Consider the following 20389-nt stretch of genomic DNA (forward strand, 5'->3'; position numbering starts at 1 on the left):
CTGAAATTTTTTTTTTTTTTTTTTTTTTTTTTTTTTTTTTTTCAAAGAAGAGAAAATGCAGCTGTCTGGAAAGTAGTGTTTGGGATCAGCAATCTTGATCACCCATCAAGTTTCATGCAGACCCGACTAGTGAGGACCATCATCCTCCATCCACGCTACAACAGAGCAGTTGTAGACTATGACATCAGCATTGTGGAACTAGATGAGGACATCAACGAGACAAGCTATGTAAGACCTGTCTGCTTGCCCAGCAAGAACCAGTTGGTTCAGCCAGACACCTACTGCTACATCACGGGCTGGGGACATATGGGCAACAAAAGTAAGATTATTTCTGTGACTTTTGAAAAACATGTGAAGCTTCTACTGAGTCAATCAAACAAGAGATACCATTACAAACTTTTATCCATTTATACTATAACTGGATCTTAGTAAATACTAGGGAAGTGTAACTACTCTTGAAGGGATCAAGCTGTGACTAGAGCCTAGTTTTTCCAAGCAGCAGGCTCAATTTATGCTCCTTAATATTTACTTAGACACTGATTTGATTTTTAAAAATATTGAGGATCTGGAAACCTCTATCAAAGAAGTCCCTCGCATTAGTTATGATTTTGCCCATCCAAGTTGCAGTCAGAATGGTATTGCAAAGGTACCACCTCTTCAGTGTAGGGGAAATACTCTTAGCTCAGTGAAAGCTGGAGGCACTGGAAGCACTGGCATACCGGCTGGAGGAACAGGGTCATGAATCATTTCGTACTTGTGAGAAAATTCATTCCACAATCACAAGTGTTGTTTTTGTATCTCTGAGTAGAATTTTAGTGTGTTGTCTTGTTTTGGGGCTGCCACAATCCTTGACAAGAACTGCTGTGTTATGTAAACCTTTGTTCAGGCAAAATAATTCTGCATGAATAATATGCAAATTAGCCTGGCCCCAACACTTTTAGAGCACTAGCCATTGTGTTTCTCTTTGATATTACTACAATAATTACTTGGGATGGCTTTTCCATATGCTGGGTAAGGAAATCTTCCTTTCTGTACTGCCGCAGTGGAACTTCAGCTGTAGTGGCCAGTTTAGATGAGGTAAAAAATTAAATTGGATACGTGAATGGTAAGCTGTTTACTAGAATCTCTACCCATCTAAAATATCCCTATATGATGTCAGGCAAAAAACTCCAACAGAATGTTTTTGCAGACTGGTAAATAGTTTTTTTGTTCTCTAATGTGGTCAGAGTTGATTTTAAAGTTTTATGCTAGGAAGCATAAACCCATCGTGGCTACATAGCATTTGGTACTGCTTACCCTAGGTTGAACAACTTTGATTAGAATTTGAGCACATTCAGTTGCTTGGGACTAGGAAGAAGTCTTCTATTGTGTCTTGAACATATTACAATAATTTCATTAGGTTCAAATCCTGATTTCCTGGTGCATCCTGTAAGTCATATTTACCCAAACATAACCGAAATGGCTGTGATAATTACCGAGTTTTACCATGACAGACACCAAGAAACAGCGAGGTCCTGCCCTGGAAGAGTGAATCAAACCTGTTGTCCACCTCTTTCACATTCCTATTTTCCAGCCACCACTGCCCCCATGTTGAAAGTCACAAACTGCAGCACGTCAAGGTGCTAATGCTCAATAAACAGGAAATATCACATCAGTCCCAGTGTGCTTAGTCCTTCTCCAGAATGCAACACGTAGTGCTCTTTACATTTAATAGATATATAGAGAGCAATATTTATAATGTATCCCAGTGGAAATGTTTGTTGTACCTCATGGAGTCATAATAGGTAAGTATTTATGAATTTGTGTATAGTAAACAATTCTGTTTTTCAGTGCCTTTCAAGCTTCAAGAAGGAGAGGTTCGCATAATTTCCTTAGAACAATGCCAGTCATATTTTGACATGAAAATCATCACCAGCAGGATGCTATGTGCTGGCTACGAATCTGGCACTGTGGACTCTTGCATGGTAGGCTTCTCTGTAAGGAGAAACAGAAAGTTTCCAGAAACAAAATTGCTTTTAGAAATCAAAATACTGTGATGTTAATTAGGTGTAGCATACTTTCTATTCTAGGAATGATAGCTGTCTATTTACATACTTAAACCCAATTTTTATTATTGCTGTTATTTTTAATATTGATGTAAAGAACTTAACTTCATGCTAGCGAAATGCTGCTTGAAGACTCTAGGGTTTATCTGCATTTGTTACATTTTTTAATTTGTACGAGCCTTTTGCAGGTTATTTTTTGTACAAATGTAATGGGTAATAAATACTGGTAATGCTGCATGTAGCTACACAGTTCAGCAGGTTTTAACAGCTGAGTTATTTGCTGAAGGCAAATGGCTGTAGGAAATGTGATACAGCTTCGATGATGAGTGCTGCCCACGTGTATAATAGACTGTTTTTAACTTTCCTGTTGCAGGGTGACAGTGGAGGACCACTTGTGTGTGAGCATACTGCCGGGCACTGGACTTTGTTTGGTTTAACATCTTGGGGCTCTGTCTGCTTTTCCAAGGTTTTGGGACCTGGAGTTTACAGCAACGTGTCACATTTTATTGAGTGGATTGAAAGACAAATATACATCCACACCTTTCTGCTAAACTAACTCCAGATGGTAAGAATTGTGCTGGCAGACAAAAGAGGAATCAGCCCTTCAATACTGAAGGTTTTGCAGTCCAGAAATTCTGTGAAAAGGAGTTTCAAGCTCTATCTATTCTTGTTGTGGAGCTATGGAATATGCAGTGTGTGTTACCGGTAAATCCTCTGCTCATGAATATACTTTGTGGTAGAATTAATAATCCTTTTGACTTTTCTTTTAACTGTGTTGTGGTGCTATTCTAAACACTGCAAAAAGCTTAAAAGAAAAGAATCAACCACTTTCTGCCTTTCAGCTATTAAAACTAAGCAGTAGCACAGACTAGAAAAACTTTTTAAAATAACCTATTTTAATACTACTCTATTAGTAGCACATGCATTTTCACTCACTTCTTGTGATGAGGAAGGAACTTTGTGCATTCACGTGGCACCACAGGACATACATTCACAAGGACAACTCTCAACAGGGCCAAACCACATGCTGGAGGGTGTGGAAGAGATGGATGGGTTTGTACATCCATGTGCCACAGGACACATCAAAGCACACGTGCAGGTCTCCAAAGGTGTGTAGCCATATGCTCCTGGCGTGCCTGAGCTAGTGCATTTTGTCCCTCAGGGTGGTTAATTTGCACGGCTATAACTCTGTACTGTCCTGATTCCACAGCTTCTGTTCCCACAGCCAGACTGGGCATCTCTCTGGAGTGCTGGAGAACCAGTAGGCCAACAGACCCATAACTACCAGCAGAGGCACTAGAGACCAAAACTTTATTGTTCAGACTCTGGACAGCTCTAGCACTTAATCTTCTGAAGCTTCCAATGTCCTAATGTGTCCAGGGAACACCCATGCCTCAGCAGCACCACACTGAGCAGTGCATTTATCAAACCTGTGCCCAACTGGCTTTCCTCTTCACAATGTATAATGTGTTCAGCATACAAAGCATTCACTAACCATCTCCAGCCCTCTTAAAACTTAAGAGGGTTGGCAATACCACTGCAATGGTTTTGCCTCCTAGAGTCAGCTAGTTTGGACATATTGTGAGACATGGAAAATGACATGAAAATGCAAATTTAAAATGCAAAAGATGCAGTGTGGGCACTGTCCCAAATACTGGGGAACTGGTTAATTTTTATAGGTCTCTTCTTGTACCCTGCATTTAAAGTTTAATTTTGACTAGGAAGATAAAACATTTGGGAAAAGGAAAAAAGCAGAAAGAAAATGAGTGATAGAAGGCTTGGGATTTCAGCTTCTGTTCAAGTGAGTATTAGAAATACCAGAAGCAAAGTACAACAGCTTCACCAGGAGGAGCCCAGCTCAAGTGCTTGGTAGCTAGATGTGGAGTGCTCTGTGCAGTAGTAGGACAGTAAGCCTTAACTTCACTTAACTCCAAGAGAATTTGGTTGGAAAAGATTATGATGGAGCTTGGCACCTTTTTATGGTGCTAGAGGGAAAGTGTGTCCTATCAACTGCTGTAGATGATGTGCTGCACAGCTATCAGCTTTTAGGAGGCCAGAATAGGACAAGTCAGGAATCTGAGGATTACAGGACAAATTCTACTGGGGAACAATGCATTTCAAATTTGTGTTTTCAGTGCTGTGCCTAGTCCCCTGTGAATACAGCCCAAGGCACATAATAATCCTCTTTGCTACCTCTGGCACGGCCCCATAACAGCAGGGCAGGGCCTTGTCAATAGCACGACTGCTGCATGTGAAAACGTGCATAAAAAAGACCTAAGACATGGACATTTCAGGTACTATGAATCATGTTGCAACTCATCTCCACAGATCTACTGCTTTCATGAAGGTTAATCTCTTATCTCCGTATCTTCTCCTTAAACATTGCTAACGTTAGAACATTAGTCACACTAGACTGCACTGTTGACATGAATATTAATAAATACTCAATATTTATGTTATGGATTCTGAAACTGTATAAGTGATTATTCAGTCACTGTTTCATGCTCAGAAGGGAAACTCTTCAAGGCTTTGCTAGGTTTGATTGTTGGGGTTTTTTAGTACCTTAAGGATATAACACTGAAAATACTCTTCTTGCCCCTGCTATAAATGAGAGAAAGCAGCTGTGACCATGTTTATCTAGTGCAAGTAGATTACGGCTGAAGCATGTTGTTTATGTCCTTGCCTCAAGGATATGGAGGCTGGAGCTCTCAGTCCTCATTCAGCTTTCCTCTGGGGGTGTAGGGCAGAAAAGCTCTGAGTCCTGGAGCTGGTTCAAGAGTTCCCTGAGGAGAAGGTGGCCCAGTGGTTGTTAAAGCCAGCTGGCTGGACTAAGGTTCTGGCCAGGTCTGTTTCCCAAAGAGGTGCTGCTGCAGAATGAGCAACCCAGCCTGGCTTCTCTCCACCAGGTACGGTCGGTGGTTAGCAGCTTTGAATTTTGTAAAGCGCCTGAGTTCATAAAATTATTCATGTAGATATTAGCATTACCAAACGATAACATGTAACTACACATCTTAATTACCTGGACTTGACCTACCACCAGCTTGCAAGCAGTCCCTCCCAGGAAATGAGGCAGAGTCCTGCTTAAACATAAGGTCCAGGCCCATCCTATATGGGACATCTGAAGAAATTCCAGTCTGAACCACAGCCCAGATGGCTCTAGGAGGGAGCACTTGGGTCTTATCCTTTCCCACAACTGTGTCTGACACAACATTCCATGTAAAGAGGAAATTTGTAATTTTACAGATGTATTTTTATACAGGGTTTTTTACGTGTGCACATGAAATAGGCAAACATGCTCCTCCTTCCACTGCATCAGGCCTTTTCCTGTGTGCTGACACAATGGCTATGATCACAGTTATGCTGTTTGTCTCACAGGTGTAGCCTCCTTGTAAGGTAACATTTGTTGGTTTTGCTTCTACCACAGCTGTATCTCCAAATGGAAGCAATGCCACTCAGTCAAGCCAATGTGTTTCTGTCTAGTTGTACTAATAAAAATTTACAATCATTTTCCAAATAACTTCTGTTGAAAATGTGTTTTAATCTTTGGAGAGACTAAATGATAATATGGAGGTAACAAGTTATAACTTTAGCAATAATGCCTAAAAATAGCCTTCAAGAGGCATTTTTGAATCCTTAGCTGACTTTTTTTTAGCAGCCCTGTTAGTACTGCAATACTTGTGGAGATTCTGGCACTACTACCACTGTACAACTTTTAGTTTTTTCTGTGTGTATGCTTCCAATACAGAATATTACTATGAATACTGCTGCTAACAACTACTCTGAGCTTAGAAATCTGAAGAACTAAAGCTGCAATCAAATCTGCAATCTGAACACATTTTGTTCTATAATTTTGCTCTGGAATGCAATTAGTTTTAAATTTAAAAAATCTCTTAGCAATCTGAACACATTTTGTTCTATAATTTTGCTCTGGAATGCAATTAACTAAGTTGTACACAGAATTTCAACAACAGGTCCACATCCTGAAATCAAAATAATAAGCAGACAGAAGCTTAAAACAGTTAAAATTTACCTTTCCACTGCAATAAGAAAGCTAGGAGCATGAGGGCAAGAGTAACATCAGAATAGTAATTTTGGAACAAATAATACAAACCTCACACTAAAATTCAGCTATGGGAGGGGAGTGTTGTTAAGACAGTCACATTTGGAAGTTGCCCATTAGCCTTGGCCAAGAGCCAGGGCTGGTGGGAGCAGTGGGTTCTCTGCTTTAGCTGGTCCTCAGCCAGTCCTCAGGCTTGTGCTGTGGCTAGTGGGGCTGTGGAAAAAAACAGCTTGGGCTAAACATCAGCTCAGACTGTGCCCCAGGTACAGACCAAAGCTCAGTGTGCTGCCAAAATACTCAGCAAAGGCTGTCGCTGACTGCCACCCACAAATGTTTAGCACAGGTGTGGTTGCTGTGAAAGAAAAAAAATTAAAACATGTCCTTTCTTCTGTAAATCAAATACTGCATATCAAAATCAGAGTCAAGACTGTTCTAGATGTAGCTGCAAAGTTTGGGGCAGCTGAAGGTGGTGGTTTTGGTTTGTTTTAAAATTATAGAAGTGTAAATGCTGTGCTTCTTTTCATGACATGTGGAAGGCACCTGTGAGATGCTCTTGAAAAGCTTATTCTCAAAATGGAAAAGTCAGATCATGCTGTGCCTAAGTGCAGAAGCAAGCAGGTGACTGTGACATTTTCAGTGCTAAAAAAATAATAAAGGGAACATTGAACTTCTGGAAAGCACAGGGAGAATAATGTGTTTCCACCCTTCATTTGGCACTACTTTAGTTATGGCAAATTAATATTTTAAAGTTTTTATTAAAGACTCACGACCCTCATTTCCCCTTCAGTAAAAGACAGCAAGTAATCACAGCAAATGCCCTCAGCTATTTCTGCTGTTTGTCCACCACAAAAAAAAACCCCAACAAACCCAACCACAAAACCAAAAAGACTAACAATCAAGCAAAAAAAAACAAAACAAAAAAACCAAAAAAACCCCAAAAAACAAAAAAACAAAACTAACCCCCAAAGCAAGTTTTACCCAACAGGTAATTATGTTATGACCCAAACTGCTTGTTTAAATCCTCTAATAAAACACAGACTGCTGAGGAGTTTTAAGCAATATGGAGTACCAATATGCAATATAAACACACATACACACACACATACATGTTATTTTTCACTACTTCAAGTGGTACAAAAGCGCTTACAATCTCAGCAGAGAGGAACAGTGTCCTGAAAGCCTCACTGCACTAAGCTGTTAGTAATGGAGTGCTGAGACTTGTAAAGAGTCATATAATAGCAATTTAAATGTCCCAGAGGCGTCATGGAGCTAGTCTCAGGTCCTCCAGATGACTCCCATTCATGTTTCTTCATGTAGTTACTTTGATGCCATGGCTTAGTCAGAAGGTTTTGGAAGATCTTACTCGGAATACTTGCAGCTTTGTATGGAGAAAAATGCAAACTCCTGACACTAAATGATCATCTACCTGTCAAATCTGCTGGTAGGTTCTGCTTCTGCAGCAGAGGCAACAAGAGGGCAAGTCACAGGCTGGTGTTGTCCCCAAACTCTTTTTAACAGAGACAGGGGGGACAGAGCTGAGGCCTGCACTCCCTCAGGTCACTGGAAGTGCTGGAGCTCCCCCAACAAAGTTCAACATACCTCAGTCATAGAGTTAGAGACTTGTAAAACATGGACCAATCTCCTCTCAGTGGCCACAAGTGCAGAGAGGCCGTGGATTAAAAGTGCAGAAGAAACATTCACCACAGATAATGTAAACAAAACCAGTATTTGACTCTGAGGGCAGGAAAGCACTGCCTGTTTCTCTGTAGCTCTTAACAGCAGGATAACATCCAGTAGGAAGGACAAGGATGGAGCTGAGCCTGCCTTGGGGCTGTGGAGCAGAGTAGATGATTTCAATTCATCCCAGTAACCCTCTTCCTGTATGATTCTGCCCCAGTTCCAGCTTGTCTCCCTGCACAACCTGCTGACTGTTTTGCAACCTTGCAGCTCCTATTGCTTGTCGAGTAAGCTGAGATGTTTCACTTGGGAAACCTGGAATACATTCATTGCAAGGTGCTCCACCCCACCACAGCAAGAAGGATGTTTCAGATAAACACCTGAAAAAGTAACCTAGACCACCATGATCTCTTGCAATTTGAATGTCTGCCATCACTTCAAAGGCCTCCACTAACTTTATATTAGAACATACCAAAAACATTTTGTCATATGTTGAACTAAAAAAAAAAAAAAAATTCAGAAATGGCTGTCATCACTTTCTCCTTCCACTAGGTTTTCTTCTACAGGCAAAACAAGAAGTATATTTGCTCTTTCTCTCCTCACTAGCACTAGGGATAGAGTTAGCCCTAATAACATTCTACCTTTTGAACACAGAACTGTTTTAAACATTTGGTGACATGTGGTGACTGCATTTGAATGAACTCAGCATGCCCTCAATATCTGCCCTGTATAGCAGCAGCTGTCCAGACCTCACAGCGTTTGTATAAATTCTTTCAGAGATCTTAAAAGATGTGCAATATGTAATGTTGATCATTGATATGGAAAGCTCATGGTTCAATTAGAAAGCAGAGCCCTTGTCCAAAACATGGTGCCTAAAAATAAGCACACAAATCTTGGCAATTTGAAAGCAGAAACTTCAAGAAAGTAACAAAACCAAAAAATGGGCTCAGTGCTAATAATTCATTAGCAGCTACAGTTTGAGGAAACTGTTTATTTCAATAGGTGCTGCTGAATACAAACAGATTTCCTAAGCTCCTCTCTAAATTGTCCATGTAACTTTTTGGGAAGGGAAGTGAAAAGGAGGAAATATTTTAGAGAGTCTGGAATCTAGAAGTTGCCACATGCACCTAAGCCACTTTTTGTATGGTGTGTGAGCAGTGGGAAACTGGCAGAGGGTAGGACTCACCTATCTTTGGAGACAGATGAGCAACAGCAGTCAAACGTGAGACATGCAATGCATGATGCCTTCTTTTGAGCAGCCATTAGAGACATTTAATCTGATTATAAAAGCCTGAAGGAATTTAAAAGCACCTGAGAGTGAAGTAGAGTGATGTTACCAGCTAAAAGCTGCTACTTGTGAGGGAAGACCTGAATACAGACTGGAGCTCCTCACTGCTGCTGGCAGACATTTTTGCAGTACAGGCATGAGGTAGTTTAGATAAAAGACAGCCAGCCAGCATCTGAATTGGGTGAGGTGGGAAAGAAGTCCATTTTGGTGGCTGACAACATGAAATGGCACATGAAGTCAAAATGGAGTGATACACCAGGAGGATGAACTGTCACGGGAAACAAAAGGCTGCACTTAGGATTTGCTCTTTATGTGAAGAAGACGAGGGAAACATGTTACATGTGTCTCATTTGGGCTTCTCTCTTACGGTTAAAACGGTGTTTGTCCAGCAGTGAGATGGCCCATGCAATAGCCTGGTGAACAAACTGGACCACAGTGGTTCTATAAATTACTGTCTGCACACGCTACAACATGTAATAAAAAAATCTTGAAACAAGCCAACCAGTAACAGCACATCTCAGCCCTGTTGTTTACTTCATACTGCAGCAAATGATGAATCCCAGCGTATGCTAGGGTTCTAGGGCAGCAGTTAAGGGAGCAGGCTGACTTATCTGAACTGGATTCTGCAAATCCACATTCATGCAAGGTCCATAACACCACGAGGTGTTAAGCAATGTTGCATACAAGAAATAAGCAGTATGCAAAGTCTACTCTGTGAAGAAATATAAAAAATAATCCAGACATTTAGACCTTGAACATCTTAATAAATTATGGGAAAGTATTATAAACAAAAAAGCTTTTAAGGAAATGTGTTCATCATCTACCTTGGCTGAAGAAAACAAACCCACAGCATGGCATGAATCAGCAGTTATTACTCCTGCATTTAACCAGCTAGCATTCCAACTTTGTAAAATACAGTAAAGCATCTTCTTCACACAAAACAGAACTCAAAACTGCTTTGTGTGCTAGAGATACAGCGCTGCTGCCCTTTTTAGAAGCACACACAGAGTCTTTGACACATGAACTATTACCAATAAATGTAAATGTATTAGTTTCCTTTGAGAAATTCAGTCTTTTCAGAGTTCAAGCCACTTGTACTCCCAGACTCATCCTGAATGTCTGGTAAGAAGGAGGTGTTCTTTACTAACCCATCTCTTGAACAGGTCTGAAAAGGTGTTTTAGATGCTGGCAAACCACTGTCAGTGCTTTTTCCCTCTGATACAGCACCTGCAGCTGAGCTGGAAGGCACAGAAATAGGTTGGAGCTCCACCCTATAATTCATATTGCACTCATCTTTCCATCTCTTGATTTCTTTCCTCTGCTCCTCGGGGGACAGTCTGACAAGGTACTTGGCTCTCAACACCGGAGATGGAAACAGTGTTCCTTGGAGAACTCTTATCAAATATCTACAAAACAAACACAGTTACAAATAAGCTGTTTAAAAGAAACCCCAAAACTTTGCAATGACTAAAAGAAATCAAACACCATTCAAATAACCCTGAAGCTTAGTTCTTGGACTAGAACTAGATGATATTTAAGGTCTCTTCCGACCCAGGCCATTCTATAATTCTGTGATATTAGAACTGTCTTAACTGGCAGTTTAGGTTGGATTTAATTAGAGATCTTTTCCAGTGAATTTTCAGGCAACAGGGCATCCAACGTCTGTCCCTCCATAAGAGAACTCTCCTTTAAACCTCCAGTGAAAGCCCCAATCTTATGCTAGAAGCTGCAGAGGACCACCCCTGGCTTCACAATGCCCCTGAGTGGGGGCTTTTCAGCACCATACAAAGGATCATATCAGAAATAAACATGGGGAAAAACATACATGTGACAGCAGTAGTCCCATAATAGGTACTTCTGCTTCAAATCATTGCAGAAGAAAAGCTGAAATTAGCCACAACAGCTAAAAAATAAATCTTCTGAGGTATTGACACAGGGAGAGTACTTATGACTTAAGGAACTTCTAAACAGTTTGCCTTTAATTCACCATGAAAATCACTGTCATGTTCAAAATTCAACAGCCACACACTGGAAGTAGCCACCAAGCTCCTTTATCCTGCCTCAGCTCTCTACAGCCCTACCTAAAGGTCCCAGAACAGCCTTTATCTATTAATCTGTCATGGAGGGGAGATTTACTGTGTTTGAAAGAAAAGGCTCTACTGTCACCACCTGAACCAAGCTGAGAGCAGGGACAGAAAGCTGTGTTTCTTGTGCAAGTGTGAACCAAAGCCATCAGTCAGATCAGATGAGTCATAATCCCAGTGGGTGCAGTAAAACTCTTGATGACATGCTTAAGACACAGATCAGACATGTTCAAACAGGACTTAATACTTGGTGGCCATTGCAGGCATCTACAGGCATGGCTCTGCCAGCTTTCCTGCTGGCAGGACTGATAACTTATGCAGCCTGTACTACAGCACTTGATCCAGAAAGTGTGCTCAGATAGTGTCTAGTGGTATTACATCAGGTGAGCAGGAAATAGCACTTAATTCTCCTCAACTCTTCTCAGTATCTGTCTGTGCAATTCAATTTCAAGTCTCAATTCTTTCTGAAATGATGTAAGAGGGAAAAAAAGAGACACAACACAAGAATGAGTAATTAGCACTGGAGGCACTTCACTAGTAGGCTACAGACTTGAGTTCATGCTCAGGAAGTGAAATGAAGATAGCTATGGCTACTAAAGAAAGCTAAATAGAAGGTTTGATGAAGTCTCTTTCACTGGTTTTCACATGGTTTGGTTTGTTCTGTTGGCTCTGCTCAGCATGCTGGAGTCTTCCATCCAACACCACTGCCTTTCCAGGGAGAATGAATTATTAAACTTGAACTTCAGCGAGACAAAAAAAAACATCCAGACCCGTGTGAATCTAGTCAGCATGTTTTCATCCCACAAAGAAGCCTCTACATGCATTCTTCACTCTAGATACTCTTGTATATATTCATGACATAAATTTCAAACAGAAAATAATTTCACAAACTAACACAGACTAAGCACAGTATTTCTTTGTCTATCTATAGTACATGTCCAACTTTGGTCACTACCTTAACTGATTTGTATATAAATTATGAACTCTGTGATCTGGTTCTTTGCCCTCCAAAGACAATATTTAATACTATATAAGTAACAAAAGAAAATTTTTATTACTGAAATTTACTTGGAGAACTAAATGGCACGAAAAAGCTATCCTCATGTAGCTTGGTCTAATAGAGTCATGAAATTTTCATTTTTTTGGGGGGATGCTAGGGAGGAAAGACCTATCTAGAGTTTCATAACATCACTGACTCACAGAAAATGAATTTTGGTAGCAGCAGCAATCTACAATTATAAAACAGAAACTCACCTGGGTAGCAGAGCAATGCAAGTAGTCAGGAGGCAAACTAAGTAAAATACTGGGTCTGCCACGTGCTTTTCCATGATCCAGTAAAAATCTGGTCGTGGGTTGTGGGTTTTGCAGGTTGCTCCCATAGCCAGAGTGAACACAAAGTAAAACAGGATGCTGCCAACTATAACTACTGTATGTAGCCATGTCTGCAATTCAGACAAGGAAAGAAATAAGATTTAAGCTGTAAAACAGAAAGACTGTTACATCTGTATTTGCATGAACATGCATACTTTTCCTCCAAGGGAAGCTGTTGAATGTAACTGAGGATACATCTGTTCAGATAATATTCCTAATTTCATACAAAACAATCCAGAAAGAATGGAGCCTTCTTTCTACAGTGTACAGGTGTTTCAGACATTTAATTTTTTAAATTCTCATAAATTCATAGCTTTTCATTCTTTTGTGAAAGACATTTCCCTCAGATTACCACCTCATCCACTGGCAGCAAAGAAAGCTTTCTCAAGCAAATGGAGGAAAGATCTTCACATGACACCACCTTTATATATTTTGCTTGAGACATTGGTTACCTTTCTACACTGGAGTTTTTCTGTAATTTTACACCTAAATGGCTATAACAGCTACTAAAAAAACAACACTGTCACTGTTCTTACAGCCTGCAAACATTAAATAATGCCAAACAAAACACATTTAAGTAAATTTCTGTAATCAGAGTGTGAATACACTCGTGCTATATATACGTTCTCAGTAAAGACATTTTAATTATGGCTGTCATACTCCCAAAAGAACAGTTAAAGACTGAATCACAACTTGACATTTTGTCCATTATAAAACAATGTGAAAAATACTTCTAAAAAGTCAAAGAAAAACTTATTAATAAGTGTCCTTCTACTGTACCCATGATTGCCAAACCCCCAAGTATTGCCCTTGTAAGTACTCTAAATTTATCCAAGCTAAGGCAGATGCTTTAGCTTGTGCAGACTTGAAAACTGAAATAATGTTTATTAGCATATCAGTTTTCCAGTTCTGGCATCAAAACACACCTCTGAGTTGTTTATCCTGGCCACAGAGATCATCAATTCCAAGCATTCAAAATCAGCAATTTACTGTCGTCTTTGAGATGCAAACTTTGTGAACTAAAGAAGTTTCTGCAGATCACTGGCAGATTTTTTTACCATTTGCAAAACTGATCCGTCATTCCTCAAACCACCCTACCTTAAAAGGAAGCAGGATCATTTCACTATTTAAAAATAATTCTGAGGCCAAGTTTTGTTAATTTTAGTCATATTTCTATTTAGTCATATTTGGAACTGTTGGTTCCAATGACAGATGCATTAGGAGAGCTCACATGATCACATAAATACAATATTTAGGGTTTGACCCTTTTATACTTATTCTGTTTTATATTTGAAGACCTCTCTTCCCTTTAATTTTACTGAAAGCTGTATGCACATACTCTGTAAGGAATATACTCTTTGGGAAACAAAGTACTCACCACAGACTTGCACTCAATGAGAAGGTGAAACAGCATTATGAAGAGTGCTGCCGTGTTTATGGGGTTTCCAAAAGAAAAAATGTCTATGTCTGAGCCACAGTAAGTCTGTAAATGAAGACAGTGGTCAGTGTCAAATATTCTTTATGTATAGTCCTAACATGAAGTGGCATGAATAATTTCAATACCATTTTGATTGCACACACAGAGTTCAGTTCTGTTCCAATGATACAGTATTCAGTACACATTCATATACAAGGAAGTAAAAATCAAATACTTCATTTTATTCTCTAATTTGCTTAGGTTTTAAGTAAGTCAAAAGGTATAAATATATTTTGTAGCCAGCACTTACAAAGTAAGGCACAAAAAAGCAAACGAGACTTTGGTAAAAAGCATCCAGCAAGGTTATCCAGAAAGCTGAAGGCAAGTAAGCCTGTAAGAGAAAAACAATGACATTGTAAGAAATTTAACAAATTGCTGCATCTTTAACTAGCATCAATTTGTATCTGGGGAAAGATTATCTTCGGAAGTAATTCCAGTTAGTTTTCAAGTGAAAAAGGCATCTTTTGAGTTACAGTTATTGGAACAAATATCTCCCTCCACATATATAGTACTGTTAGTATATAAATCAGCAGCCAGCTCTGGGAACACTGATCTTGCAGCTGTTCCTATCAGAACTGAGGTACCAGAGCCTCCGCTGATTCCCAAGGAGGGGAGGGGGCTGATGGACAGGGAAGTACCCTGCAGCTTACCATCACTGAATACCAAGTCCCACCTTCTTCTATCCCCATCCCTTTTTGTTATGTTTGCTGTTTGACTCCTCTTTATTAATTTTACTCATCAGATTTAACTCATTAGATTTAATTTAATTCATCAGATGTGAGAAACCAACTAATTTTTCTGCTGGAATAACACATTACTCTTTTAGTGAGTTAAATTAGCTCCTGGGAGGACCTGATGGGATAACTGAGCTGGCACTAGGAAAACAGTTTAACTATATGGATGAAGAGGGAACAGGAAGAAAAAAAAGGGAGAAGGGAATAAGACTTCCTCCCTCAGTAGCAGCAGACTGCTATGACAGAACAACCACCTAGGAAACCATAGTTGCCTATACTCTACCTCAGCTATATCCCATTCTTTAAGACACTGAAGTGAGACACATAGGTGAGAAGTGCAATCATCCAGGATGTCCTCTATGATTAGAGGAGAGATGGGTTTTTCCAAAGAGCCATTCAGCCCTTTTAAGAACTGAACCACTGTCTGAAGATGATGTGGAAAACTTATTTGCCTTTCAGGAAAGTGCTTTAAACTACTGAAGATGAATCCCATTTACTGTTCCATTATTTTTATGGTTTATACAAAGCTGTACACTCATGATGTCATGGTGCAATATTGTGATATTGCATCTTATTGCATCTTTTAAAGCATTTCTCTTTTTTCTGTACTGTATTTAAGTGAAAGCAATTATTTCCATGTGCTTCCATGCATGAAAGGAAGTGATAATAGCTCCAATCACAGAGCAAGGAATGATGGGATGGACAAAAGACAAAAGAACTAACAGAAGATAAGGGAATAAAGAAGGAAAGAAGAAAATATATTACGTAATGCAGTAATTCTGATTATGTTGCTTCAAAACCTTCATCTCAGCTCAGATCACTGCATTGTACATATCCTGAAGATCAAAACAAATAATGAGGCTTTGCAACATTTACTTAATCAAAATTCTTTGACTGACAAAGCACAGACCTTCTCAAGCCAATCTACTCAGGTTTGGATTGGTATGCAAAGAATACTTTGCTTTTCAAAAATACTGTAAACCAAGCAACATAAAATATTTAAGTGTATATAAAAAGAAATGTAGAAGTCCACAAACAAGCAAAACAATTTGTCCATTCACTGTATAACCTTCTAGACCAGACCTAAACTGCTAGGTTATAATAAATGAGACAACACCAGTACAAAACACGTTGTAGCTCTTTTTTTTTTTTAGTAGTATTTGCAGAATTGAGTAGAATAGAACCGAATAAAATAAAATATCTCAGTTGAAAGGGATTATCTAGTCCAACTGCCTGAGCACTTCAGGGCTGACCAAAAGTTCAAGCATGTTATTAAGGGCATTGTCTAAATGCCTCCTTAACACTGACAGACCTGGGGCATTGACCACACCTCTAAGAGTCTCCTCCAGTGTATGACCATCCTCTTGGTAAAGAAATACCTTCTAATGGTATTGTAGGATCTGATCATAAAGAAAATGTTGAGTTTTAGGTGACTCATGTAGTCAATGTTTCCTTTTTTTTTCTGGACTATTAGCACCTATTTTGTCTCAGGCTCAGTATATCACTGCCTTATAATAAAGACATTATTTTAATTATTAAATTTTTAGAAATATAAATTTAAAATTATACTAGATTTCATGCTAAGCAAAGCAGAAACCAGGAAAAACCCCATTGAGTTATACAATTTTGATTTAGAACCTACTCCCCCACTCCCTTTGGTTTTCTGTGCTAAATGCTGATAACAAAGTTGGTCTAGTACATTGCTTTACCTGAAGTTCTTAATTTCTTTTATCATCCAAATGTCTGATAAGATTGGGTCTATCACCGAAAAAAGCCTAAAAAATCTTTTGAAAAACAGGTTTTTATTTGTGCACATATTGCACAGGTCTAGACATTTCCTAATAGAGAAAGTAATTTAAAACAAAGTTTGTCTGAGATGAAACATAAAAAAAAAAAAAAAAACCAGAAATGGCTCAAAGGATGACCATTTCAATTTGCTTCAGGCCAAGCACTCTGTAACCTACCACAGATTTCTGGCTCATTGTGTAAAGCTGTGGGAGTTCCATGAGTATCTCTGCAGATACATCTTTGTCCAAGACACCGTAAATGATGGGTGGCACCGATGTAAAAAGGAGATTAAAAAGAATCAAGATCCAGTAGTCAGTCATTGATGTGCCTGAGAACCCACAGAAAAACTGGTACCAAAACAGGAGATTCACGTAGGTCTGAAAAGCCAAAGATGACATTGACAAATGCTTTAAAAACAAGAGAAAAACCAGTAGGTCTTAGGTCTGGTTAAAGTAATCCGTGGAAACATTTCAAAATCAGACATGACTTGCTGAAATAGTCATGCTTCCACTGTATTAGCAGTGCCCCTCACCCAATGTTTAATGAAATCAAACAATGGCTTTGAGTGGGAAACTTAGTCCAAGAAATAAGAGCCTCTGGCCTCTGCAGGCAAATGGGAAACTGAATTGTTTCACACATGCTTTTTGAAACCATTCACAGTAGGAAGAGAAAAAATAAAATAAAGCCTCACTAAACCTTTCAGTGCTCAAAAATACGTAAACTCTGATTCTCCTAGAATGGGACAGCTACCTACCACATTCTTGTAGAAGAAGTAAAGCACCATATTGGTAAGTCTGGTATAACACCAGTGACCATGGACAAGCAGCAGCTTCCTGAGGTGTCTAAACTGAGAGATTGCAAAGTCACTTGCCATCACAGCCTGCAACACACATGAAGAAAAGGATATGCTATAACCAAACTGTTAAAAATAAGCTTCAGATACTGCAAACCAAGCAACTTACCCACTGTTGGAAATTCTTATTTTATGATTTTTTTTTATACATAGTGCCAAGTTATCCTCTCTCAGATATCCCCTTCCATACAAGACTTTACAACTAACACACAGGGCTCAGTCCAACACAGCCCAGGCAGGAATATGGCTGTCATCATTAATACCACACAATAAGTCACTGCACAGAAATCACTGACACTGACACTTAGGCTGCTCATTTCCTTGCACGACACGAGTAATACGGAGCTCACTGACAGGCAGCAAACTATTGTTTGAAGCTTGACTTGCAGCATTCAGCTTCTGATTGCTCCTGGTGGAATGCTGAGGCCTGGGTGTGAGGCTCAGGCTGCAAAGTTTTGCCCTTGTAAGGGAACAGACTGTGGAGCTATTGGGTCTCCAGAGTACACTCTGAACTGATTTAGAATGGAACCTGACATCATTTGCAGCTGTCTTTGGATACACTACCTGCATGCCTTCCTGGCCAGATATTCCCACACCAGTGTCAGCTGCCTGGATCATACTGACATCATTGGCACCATCACCTACAGAGAAAAGAGGAAATATCAAAACTAGCTTTACTGGCTATCACATTGCTGTGGAGGTGGCAGGAAAAGACAAATACCAAACACCAGAAAATGCAGAGAAATACATTTTTATGGCTAACACTGAAAAACACTAAGGAAAACAGGATTAGTAAGTAAAGCACCTGCATGAACTATGTTCTCCAAATAGATAATAGATGTTCCTTTTTGTCATGCTCTACCACAAAATATGGGTGCTTTAAATCACAGCCAGTCATCTCCTCTCTGCCTCCTAATTGTCAGGGATTATGATGCTGCTCTGCATGTTACATAACAATGATATGACCGACACTGTTCTTACTGCTTTATACTGACCTAAGTTTATGGACTAAATTTGCTACTTCAGAAGACAAACATCATCTCGTGTTAGAGACAACTACAATTCAAAGGATTATCTTGGTCATAAAATAAATTTTGTGATAGACATTAACAAAATATACGAGAGAAGAAACTGGCTTCTACTTCTTTTCAGAGAAAGGACGTTAACCACAAGACTCACCTACAGCTAATGTCATTGCCTTCAGCTTACTTCGCACCAGTTTGACCAGGACACTCTTCTGCAGTGGTGTGGCTTGGCAACAGACGACAGCCCGACATTTTTCTGTGAGTTCCAAGAAAATATTCTGTAGGCTGTCATGAAGGACATGTTCTAAAGTCCTTCCATCAATAATCAAGCCTGAATTGAACCCTTGAGGTTGGGTGGAGGGACTTGCAGAGACATTTCCAAGTTTCTCACTGTGGTTTTTTTTGACAGAAGCATTCTTCTGGAGGTCTTCTAAAATTTTGCTCATTACCAAGGCACAGGCATCCTAATAAAAGACAAGGGAACGGCATCTTATGAAATACTGTTTGTACTCTGCCTCCCTTTTAAATTCATAAAATACATATGGGGAAAACGTCAAATGCTGTCCTTGTATAGTATTTATCTTGAAAGGCTCAGAATACCCCTTTAAAATCACAAAGGATGTAGACTGTTGTTAATGAAAGTGTCCGTGATAAACTTTGCTTTAGCAGAGTTGCTTGGGTACTGCATTAAGAGAAGAGAGAAAAACCTATGCAAGCCAGAAAACCTTCACAGATTAGCAGGGAAAGCAACCATTAAGGATTCTGTAATATAAATACAGCTTTGATAAAACTTTTGCTCTCTGTGTTTCTTTCATCTGGCATGAAGTGCACTTTTGGATCTGTATATCACATTACAGGTGAGCTACCATGAATTACTGAAGAACTGGCCTTGTGGGATGTTTTACCTTATCAGAATCAATATAAGATGCTCAAAAAGTTTGTGGTATCAATATAGGTAAAGCACATGCAACATAGAGGAAAATACATCTTCTTAAATCTTCTCATCAATTTACTTTGAAATGCAACAGTATCAAATCCTAGTTTTTATTTCTAAGCCTAGTTAGAGAGAGGAAGAGCATTTCTGCAAAAGAGGCTTAGTTCTCTCTGTCAAGTAAGAACTAAAGACAGCAGAGTAAAAGGAAAAAGGAAAATGTTGGCACAAATCAAACTCCAAGCTTTTCTCAAACACAACTGGACTAAAAATCCTTTCTTTTTCACTTTATTTTCCCCACAATTAATTGTTGCCACACTATCTTTTATGGCATATACAAATTGTATTTCTTAAGATACATACAAGCAGAGAAAACAAGAAAAATTAAAGGTCTTAGAACAGTCCTCTAAACTTGAGGCAACATCAACTCGTTATCTTACCCCACAGAGAAATTAAGACACTTATTCAATTAAAATAATTAATCATAATGTAGGGACTGCATATAAAGAAACAGATGTTATATACATAGAAGATATTTCATATTTTACCCACAAGGAAAAACAATACAGAAATGCAAATGTTCTCTGATTTCCCAAGCAAATAACATTTGCTTTTCTCTATTGTCCTGTGGACTAGCTTTATTGAATTTTTCAGCAGAGAAGAAAATCTACTTTTCTACTCACCCTAGTCTGTGATTTAAGAGTGAAGATTCTGTCCTCTGGTTCCAGCAGTTTACAAGCATAGGCAATGTTGACAGCTGTCTCTCTCTTGTCACCTGTCAACATCCATATTTTTATTCCAGCTTTCCGTAATGCCTGTATTGTGTCTGGAACACCCTCCTGCAGGCGATCTTCAATGCCAGTGGCACCTTAAATTAGACAAGCAGAAAGATTAGTGCTGCTGTATTTCCAAAACCAAAATGCTTCAAGAATGACAGGACGAGCTGGTTCTCTCTTTGTACCCACATCCCAAAACAGCCATGCTACCATGATGTGCTTGGAATTTCCTGAAAGCAAGCACCTTGACAGTATGAATTGTTTAACCTCTTTATTTTCA

At 39.3% G+C, this 20389-nt stretch overlaps 2 protein-coding genes across 3 annotated transcripts in view; one reads left to right on the forward strand and one right to left on the reverse strand.

Annotated features, from left to right (window-relative positions):
- CORIN (corin, serine peptidase) overlaps positions 1-18554 on the forward strand; it is a 133836-nt gene extending 115282 nt beyond the window's left edge. The window contains exons 20-23 of one of the 2 annotated variants that reach the window (XM_041403035.1): positions 48-319; positions 1831-1964; positions 2419-2610; positions 18530-18554. In XM_041403035.1, coding sequence (XP_041258969.1) covers positions 48-319; positions 1831-1964; positions 2419-2601 — 589 coding nt within the window. In that variant the 3' untranslated portion in view covers positions 2602-2610; positions 18530-18554. Of the gene's footprint in view, positions 1-47; positions 320-1830; positions 1965-2418; positions 2638-18529 lie in introns of those variants that run through there. The other variant, XM_041403034.1, reaches the window with a different exon arrangement.
- Positions 10111-20389, reverse strand: part of ATP10D (ATPase phospholipid transporting 10D (putative)) — a 29125-nt gene continuing 18846 nt past the window's right edge. Inside the window, exons 14-22 of the mRNA XM_041403033.1 lie at positions 20017-20201; positions 18557-18866; positions 17942-18018; positions 17279-17404; positions 16701-16901; positions 14253-14333; positions 13904-14008; positions 12409-12596; positions 10111-10476 (exon numbers count right to left, since the gene is read on the reverse strand). Coding sequence (XP_041258967.1) covers positions 10119-10476; positions 12409-12596; positions 13904-14008; positions 14253-14333; positions 16701-16901; positions 17279-17404; positions 17942-18018; positions 18557-18866; positions 20017-20201 — 1631 coding nt within the window. The 3' untranslated portion in view covers positions 10111-10118. The remainder of the gene's footprint in view (positions 10477-12408; positions 12597-13903; positions 14009-14252; positions 14334-16700; positions 16902-17278; positions 17405-17941; positions 18019-18556; positions 18867-20016; positions 20202-20389) is intronic.

The sequence above is a fragment of the Onychostruthus taczanowskii genome, unplaced genomic scaffold (assembly GCF_017590055.1).
Source record: "Onychostruthus taczanowskii isolate IOZ18803 unplaced genomic scaffold, ASM1759005v1 scaffold2, whole genome shotgun sequence".
NCBI classification, from domain to species: Eukaryota; Metazoa; Chordata; class Aves; order Passeriformes; family Passeridae; genus Onychostruthus; species Onychostruthus taczanowskii.